The sequence below is a fragment of the Rhopalosiphum maidis genome, chromosome 3, assembly GCF_003676215.2.
Source record: "Rhopalosiphum maidis isolate BTI-1 chromosome 3, ASM367621v3, whole genome shotgun sequence".
Taxonomy (NCBI): Eukaryota; Metazoa; Arthropoda; class Insecta; order Hemiptera; family Aphididae; genus Rhopalosiphum; species Rhopalosiphum maidis.
This window is the reverse complement of record NC_040879.1, coordinates 31062012-31071493: the sequence shown is the minus strand read 5'-3', so window position 1 is coordinate 31071493 and position 9482 is coordinate 31062012. Positions and strand designations below refer to the sequence as shown.

The 9482-nt window shown below is 29.2% G+C and overlaps 1 protein-coding gene across 1 annotated transcript; it reads left to right on the top strand.

Annotated features, from left to right (window-relative positions):
- Positions 1 to 581: 581 nt before the first annotated feature.
- Positions 582 to 9127, top strand: LOC113557884 (insulin-degrading enzyme-like). The gene is made up of 22 exons (XM_026963425.1): positions 582 to 738; positions 1954 to 2161; positions 2248 to 2417; positions 3348 to 3464; positions 3549 to 3746; positions 3891 to 4036; positions 4133 to 4270; positions 4340 to 4443; positions 4820 to 4922; positions 5016 to 5111; positions 5192 to 5301; positions 5881 to 6025; positions 6090 to 6200; positions 6276 to 6396; positions 6465 to 6556; positions 6681 to 6792; positions 7688 to 7845; positions 8173 to 8307; positions 8401 to 8610; positions 8701 to 8838; positions 8908 to 9001; positions 9075 to 9127. The coding sequence occupies exons 1-22, from the start codon at positions 582 to 584 to the stop codon at positions 9125 to 9127; spliced, it is 2916 nt and encodes a 971-aa protein (XP_026819226.1).
- The last annotated feature ends 355 nt before the right edge of the window (positions 9128 to 9482 follow it).

Here is a 9482-nt window from a genome sequence, read left to right as displayed (position 1 = left end):
GTTAGCCTTCGCTTCGCGTGAAGGATGTATAAAATATTCCCTCGGCACGAACGAATGGTACGGCCCGAAGGTCGAATTTCTTCTCGAGAGTGTTACCCAAAAAACGTGTTTTGTACCAGGGCCGATTCCAACCGTAGTCGCAACACTATTTAAACGTATACAGTGTTATATTATAATATTATTTTGTTGAATGCGAGGCTAAGGATAGCGGTACTGAACCACACTGTAGATAGGTCAGGGGGGTACAGTGAGTGGTGGGTGATTGTCGAGTTAGTTATGCCGTCACGTCCGGCGAATGTATATCTGATGCGGTGTGGGATTGTCCGCGAAGAGTGTGTGCTAGTCGTTACCTTGCCCTCAAGTATAATATTGTGATTAGTATTAACCATTGAGCTTATAATGTCAATAAACGTCTAACGTTTATGAACAGAAATAGTGTTATTAAAATATTTAACAATAGTAGGTATACATATTGTATGTGTTCAGTGTACCGTTTACGATTACGCGTTACGAGTACCTCCTATACTGTTTATAGTACACTTGTGATTAGTTTTTTTCAGCACTAAAAGATCTTAATCGCCATGTCTGGACCGGTTAAACATCGTTTTGATAATATAACAAAGTCGCCAAGCGATCAGCGAAACTACCGTGGCCTCAAGTTAAATAATGACCTTACCATTATGTTGATCAATGATCCTAACACAAACGTATCAGCCGCATCATTGTCTGTCGCAGTTGGTAAGTTATTTTAAATAATATAGTTAAAAATAGTGATATATTATACAAGAGTCACGGGACCTATAAACGTTTAATGGTATGATGGTATGTGTATACCTTTTAAATAGAATTCTGATTCCTTGATTTATAATATTATTACTATTACCGTTCTGTCCCGACCATACACGGGACCACTCGGTAAGTCCGAGAAACGAAAACATACCCCTACAACTTGGCGGGTAGACAAATTGTCATGCACGCCTCATATTTCTGGGTAGGCAACCCATCATGCACGATGATGACACAGAGGACTGGAAGAGGTTATAATGTATATGAGGAAAACAGGATGATACAGATTATTTATGAGACGGGGGCCCTGTTGTCGATCCGGTCTGGTGCAATGACCACAGGATACAAATATAATAGATGGGGCTGTACTTAAGATTAATTCTAAATATTAAATAAATGACTAAGGCAGGTGATCAGCTTGTTGGTGACTGGCAAGACTGGACGACCGGGTCGGCCTCTCACACAACCCACAATGGGTGCTGGTGGACTTACGTGGAACAGAACAGCGACCATGGACCCTAGTTCTAAGTGGATATCAACCTGGTACCGTGAGCTCCCCCGTGTTCAGATCCAAAATCGACGGGGTCTCAGGGTGATCAAGTACGGTTGAGTGAGTTGATAAGCAGTGAATGCACGGCTCTCAGTCACACATTCGTGACCAAAATGATAATGAAAAAATAAGAACTCACTCAACTGTTGCAGACGTTGTCGTTTTATTTGATGTCGTGTAATAGACAATATTTATATCGAATAGAACAAGTGGTCACGTCACAATGACGACGAGTCGTTGAATCAACAAAAAAAAAGGAGGGTGCTATGACAGCAACCTCATAAAAAGATATATAATAATTGAAAAAAGGGCGTTGGCCGCAGGATAATAAAACAACAACAACAACAATAATAATAATAATAATAATAATAATAGTTGATACGGAAAAACATATAATAATAAGCATACGGCAAAAGCCGACCAATAATTTTTCATACGGAACATAATATAAACAAAGAAAATGTAATAACGGGAAACGATTAGGAGTTATCGCCATCGCGCATAATTACGTCCAGCGATAAACGAAACTTGTTTGGCGCGAAAAATTACTATTAAGATTATTATTTTATAAAATCATGTTATAATAATACCAAATTATTATTTTCCATATAATTTAGGTTGTCTAAACGACCCGAACGAACTTCCAGGTTTAGCACATTTCTGCGAGCACATGCTCTTCATGGGCACTAAAAAATATCCAGAAGAGAATGCATTTTCGCAATTCATAAGACAAAATGGTGGATATTACGATGGGTGCACAAAATCCGATGAGACGAACTATTATTGTTCCTCTAAGACAGATTCACTTGCACCACTATTGGACAGGTTGATAAATAGATTTTCATGTTACTATTATATTATTAAGACTACAATAACCATGCATTTATATACATCATTAAATTTGTGTTTAGATTTTCCCGATTTTTCTACGAACCATTGTTCACTTTAAGTTCGATCGAGAGTGAAATTAATTGTATTAATGCTGAACACGAACATAATAAATTTGACGATAATTGGCGTTTGAATCAATTAAGAAGAAGTTTGGCTGACCCAACCCATCCCTTTAAAACGTTCGGAACAGGTACCTAATTCATTAAAATAATTACCTTAGTAGTAAATATTTATTTAATGATAAACGCTAATCACAATAAATACTTTCGGCACAATTTTTTTTTTTATATTAATAATATGAAAAAACCGAGGGCATGTGAACTTCAATATAGGTACCTTTTTTTCATATTAAATACAGCCAGATAAAATACAGTTAAAATTGAGTTCATATAAACTCTAAAGAGAAAAAATCAGGTACTTAAGACTATAAAATTAATACCTAACCTATAATATATTATTATTTTAAAAAAAATCTACATTTTACTTTCTTGATTTTTAATCAAGTAAGTATGGTAATTGAAATGAAAAAAGTCAGAATTTTTAACTTCAAGAATTTTTGTTAAATAGGAAAATGATAAAAATGTAACTCAGTTGTAATAAGTAGGTGAATAATTAAGCTAGCCTTAACATAAAATATTAATGAGAGAGATCCGATATCACACCAAAGCGGTATAACGATTTAAATCCACAAAAACGTCAGCGTGAACAGTCCCAAAATTTCTATTTTTTAACTTTTCTTCTAATCTATTTACCTTACATTTTTTTATTAATAAGGAATTTTTATTTTCAAAGTATAATATTCCAATGGTTCTAATGGTTTCAAATTAAATTATAATAATTCATACATCTAAAAAACATAAATAGTTACGTAGAATATACGTATTTAATCTACATATTATTTACTATAATCGAGACATATTTTTATTAGTTTTATTATGTACCTTATATTTTAATTTGAATTACTATTAATAAAATTACCACATTAGTTAAAATTAAGTATAATAACATGAGATAATTGATTAATTTTTTTCAAATTGAAAATACAGATAAATTAAATATTGTTGGTATATTACGTATATCTATCTAAGTATAAACTAATAAAACATACGTGTATGTATAGGTACAAAGCAAACATTGTGGGATATTACAAATAAGAATAATATTCGTGTCAAGTTATTGGAATTTTATTCGAAATGGTACTCTTCAAATTTAATGTATTTAGCTGTACTCGGAAAAGGTATAATAGTTATTATAAACTAAATTATTTTTTTTATCGTCATGTTTTTAATTCGTATTATTTTTTGAAAAATTATTTTTGTAGAGGATTTAGACATTTTGGAAGACATGGTTTCATCATTATTTATACATATCGAAAGAAAAGATGTATCTATGCCACTATGGGTTGATCCAATTTATAAAGAAGAACAGTTAGCAACCAAGACTATTGTAGTTCCAGTAAAAGATATCAGGAGACTATACGTTTACTTTCTTATTGAAGATCAGCTACCATACTACAAAAGCATGGTAAATATATTTTTTTACCTATAACACATCCTTGATTTTATTCAATAACCTATGTGTTTTTTTTTTTTTTTTTGATAATATCAGCCTGTTGAATATTTGAACGTGATATTAAATCATAACGGTCTATCGGGTCTTGCAGCTATTTTAGTGAAGAAAGGATGGTCTTGTGGATCATTAGGTTCAAATATTTTTGAAGCTAGAGGAATTGAACAGTATGAAATTCTCGTAGAATTGACAGAAATAGGATTGAATTATATCGATGACATAATCAAAGTAATATTTCAGGTAATGTGATCTGTAATAAATTGAATTAAATCGACAACAAAATTTAAATATTAATTAAAATACCTACATATTTTCCATAATTTATATGCGCTGTAGTATTTGAATATGTTAAAACGTCAAGGCCCTCAAGAATGGATCCACGAAGAAATCAAAAATGTTAATGCAATAGAATTTCAGTATAAAGACGAAGAACCACCATTACATTATGTAATGAATCTTACTTCTCGGATGATGGTAAGTCATGGTTTTAATTCAATTTAATGTCTCTATAATATTATCAAATCTTTTTTTCCTCGTGTTCAGATATATACATTGAAAGATGTTTTGACAGCTGGATATTTAATTGAAGAATGGAAACCAGATTTAATAACAGAACTTTTATCTTATTTTAGACCAAACAATATGAGGTATGAATGAGAATTATAATTTATAAGTACGAGGCATACCTACAAGAAAGGATGGTACTCACAAATTAAAATTATTTATTTCATGTAACACTAGATAATCAAACAGTCGTTATATCTTATTATAATTTGTTGACTATTTTAATAGCAGAAATAAATATAATAAATATTATACATAAATAAATATTTTTTTTCATTTAAAACCAACATGAAAATTATATTATCATTAGGTTTGTAGATTATATACATATAAGAAAAACGAGTTAATTCACAACCACCGAGACTTACGTTCGCTCAAAATTCGAATACATTTCAAAAATATATACACAATTTTTCTGTGATTGATTTTAATAATTGCATTAATGAAATACTATTTCAGAGTCACTGTTATTTCCAAAACATTTCAAGACCAGACTAATGCAGAGGACAAATATTACGGGACACCGTTTACACTATCTAAAATTCCAGTGGAAACAATTAATGTAAGTTTTACAACAACTGATTGTTGTACTTTTAGTAACGCAATAAGATACTTAAAATTCATATATAATATTAATAATCTTTTATTTTCTTAGTATTGGCTCGAAGATGATATTTGCAACGATTTTAAAATGCCATTAAAGAACAAATACATTGCTAAAAACTTTAACCTAGTGCCAATTGAAAATAACGTAACGAACCATTATCTATAATATTATGCAATGTATTATTAACTTATTAAATAATATTTTTTTTTTCTTCCATAATGAAGGAACCCGATATCCCACAAATATTTTATGATTCTGCGATTCTGAGATGCTGGTTAAAAAAAGATACAGAATTCAGATTACCCAAAGCATATGTTTTAGTTAAATTTTTCAGGTAAAACGCCTTTATATTTAAAATAATATAAATAATAATAAATTGTCAATCGTATAATTCCTACTTCCTGGTACATTTCTTATTCAACAAAATTATAAAATTTATTTTTAAAAACTATTAGTTTTAGATTTAAAACGACACCGGTGCCGGGTGCACCACTTAATAGCTTTCATCACAAAAATTCTAAGGTTCAGAAAACTATCGTTAGAAAGTTTCAAAAGTTTGAATATTTTTAAAAATTATAACGTTATTTTTCATGGTAAATTTAATAATTTATAATAAACGAAATTATAATGTACAATGTATTAATAGATATTTTTAAACTTTGATAAAAATCCTGAACCTTTTAAAAATAAACACTTTTTTCAAATCATTAACATTAAAAAATATTAAATAGTTTCTCTAAAATATGTAAAATATGTTTTTAAATACACCCATTCATAAAAAAAAATAAAAATCCAGGACATTTATTTAATCTTTCAATTATTGGTATTTTACTTATACGTTTTGATGTTTATTACTCTAGACTTTTCTTTGAATTATTTTAACTTATTGATCAATTATTAAATTTTCTTACAGTCCTATCGTTGCGATTGATCCATTCAATTTGTGTATTATGGACATTTTTGTGACATTATTTAATGAAGATTTTTCCAAAAATACATTCAATAGAACTAGATCTCAAGTTGAACTAACAGCTGAATCAGGACGTGACGGATTCAGTGTAATGTTATAGTATTATAATAAACATGTATAAATCTTATAATTTTCAAATAATTAATATTTAGATTATACTTAACGGTTTCGATCACAAGATACGTAGATTATTGAAAAAAACTATTGAAAAACTTTTGACGTTCAATATTCATCCACGGCGTCTTGAACTTAGTAAAGAAGAAGTAAATTAATTAATTATATTTATATAACAAAATAACGTGCGTTTAAAATAACTTATACAAATTGTTGATTTATAGAAAATTCGAGATCAGAATAATATCGAGATGGAACAGCCGTATTACAGAGCAATGCAGTATACAGAGATGATTTTAACAGACATTGCATGGAGTCCTAGTGAAATTATAAAATCAATTCAAGGTAAATACATACCAACATATTTTATAAATTTGAGTTGTTGAATAATTTATAAAAATTAATTACCCTAGACATTGACATGGACAGCGTTCGAGACTTCATGAATAAGTTTTGGTCACATTTTCACATGGAATCATTAATTTATGGAAATATAGATAAATCCGTAAGTACATATTATTATAATTTGTACTATGACTTAGACTACCCATAACTTATATAAGGTATACTATAATGGTAATTTAATTCGTTAGTTTGTTTAATGGCATATTTGGTTTTATTTTGTTTAGATGGCACAAAACCTTGTCGACGAATTGGAGAAGCCATTTTTGAGCAATAGAAATGTTCGACCAGTATCACTACAAGAAATGATCAGAATAAGAGAAGTCGAAATTGACAATGGTAAGTAACAGCTTTTAATCAAATCATAATTTATAGTGATATTCATTCTCCAGTATTACGAAATAGGTAGGTACTATTATTACTATTGATTAATGTTAATATTTATTCTTTACCAAATTAGTTTTTAACATATTTTAATATAACAATGGTTTATTTTTATCGTTAATCTCTGAATGTTTCGTAACTTTTTTATTGTATAGGTTGTTTAATATTATAATTTATAACATTAGGGCTTCCAACCAAATCCTTGCCATTGTGTAATAATATACATTTTACCAATAAATTGTGTGGGTGTTTAAATTCTAAACATCTATCATAATTCATAATGTATACTTTCTTTGGCCTTTAAATAGTGTAATTTAGCAAATATGCTATAAAATCTGATAAAAACAATATAAAACTTTGATTTTTGAGTGTTCAATACTATGATAAATAATAAATATTATAAAATGATCGACGTTTACTATTGTCTATTAGTCCATTTCATACCCAAAAATGTTTAAACACGTTTGTGAACACATGTATGTAATCGCCCTATAACTCATATAGTGTATACTGTATACCAGGTTATCCAGAACATTTTTTTTAAAATTTTGAACTTTAAAAATAAAATACTTCAAGAAGAAATTTCAAATATTTGCTATAAATGCAGATTTATATTTGTTATTTTAATTCGGTAAAACATTATTTTTTTGAATTTTCTAGAATTTTTTTTATACAATTAATGTAGTTCAGAAACGTAGAATTTTTCAGAACTGTTGGTACATTAATAATAAATGTATGTTATTAAGAACACATTTCATAGTTAATATATTGTATATAAACTGAGATATTAGATTAGATCTCTTTGGTTAATTCATTCCGATTATTCTGGTTTTTTACGATAATATTTCAGGTGAGAACTTGGTGTACGAACAAACAACTGCATTTCATAGCAGCTCGGCTGTTGTTTTTAATCTGCAATGTGGTGTTCAGAATACGAAGGATAACATGGTAGTTAAACTGTTTAATCAAATCATCGAAGAGTCGTGCTTTAACATTTTGCGTACACAGGTAAAGACGGTTTGATTTATAATAATATGATGACGTATGTATTAAAACAAATATAAGCAGTATACATATATTAAATTAATGGGTACAATAAGAATCTAAAAGCTTCTTTAGGTGTTACACTCGGTTTTTAAGGGGTTTTATAGGTATAAGTAATGTTAATGAAAAATAAAAATTTTTATATGTTTTAATATTTAATATAATATTTATGCGAGTTCCGAGTAACTTACAAGTGATTACATTACAATTGTTAGTAGTCGAGTAATTACAAAATTATACATAAAAACAATAACAAATAACGAAAAAAATATTTCCAATAATAATTTCTAGGAACAACTTGGATATGTAGTAGCGGCCTTAGATCACATTCCCAACGGAATACTGTATATGAGTATCATTGTGCAATCGGAGAATGATCCGATATTCGTTCACACGAGAATTGAACATTATATAAGTACCATTAAGGTAAGTTGACCAGATTGGTTGTACCTACACATACTAGTACATTAATTTTCTAATAAATATCTAACATTGGAATGCTTCCGCGATACTGTACAGACGTTGTTGGAGAACCTCACGGATGAAGAATTGCTCAAAAACAAAGAGTCTTTGTCCACAAAACAGTTAGAGAAGCCAAAAAGCTTGTCGGAACAATCTGAAATCTATTGGTCGGAGATTGTCAACCAACACTATAATTTTAAACGAGCAATAATCGAAAACCAAATGTTAAAATCCATTACAAAAAATGATATATTAGAATTTTACCACGTAAGGCGCTCTGCGTTATAACTTAAAATTTTGTGTATATTGTAAATAGCTGCGCTGCAGTGAGACTAATATATGTTAATTTGATTATAGCAAAAAGTTAAACAGACCGGACCGAAAAGGTGTAACTTAACTATACACATCAGGTCTTCGATGAACCAAAAACCTGAAGAACACAATCATTGCAGCGATTCGTCAACGTCGGACAACGGTTCACTCATAATCAGTGACGTACGTGTTGTAATATTACTTAATTCATATTAATTTTCCCATTATAAAACGTTATTTTTTCCAATCCAGATCCATAAAATTGACGACATAAACAAATTCAAGACAAGTCATCATTTGTTTCCGGCTCAAACGTCATTTATACCTATTGAACCAAGAATACAAAGTAAATATTTTAATTTTTGACTGGTTTTTGTACAAATTTCAGTCATAATGACAGTATTATGATTTACCTAAAGGTCTTTATTATGAACATTATTCTCTATTACCCAAAGTAGAGTATCGACAATGAGATTGGCAAATATATCATTCTCATATCGTATAAAATATTTTTCAATATCAACAAATATTGATGTTATTTTGATGTTGTATAATTTTATTGGGCGATATTTTGATACCATTGAAAGGACGTGAACCAGATGCCCTCAAAAATACCTTTTTTTATACTAATTTTTGCTAAATTATGCACCAGTTGCTCTCAACTAAATGTACGAGTTACCCTCACATATTATATTCATAATCATAATAGGTATATAATACCAATCCATAAAATAGGAGGTAAATAAGTTAAATAATAATAACTTTTATAATAAAAGGATAAATACAATAATTTTAAACGGTAAACAATGTAATTTGTCAAAAAAGTA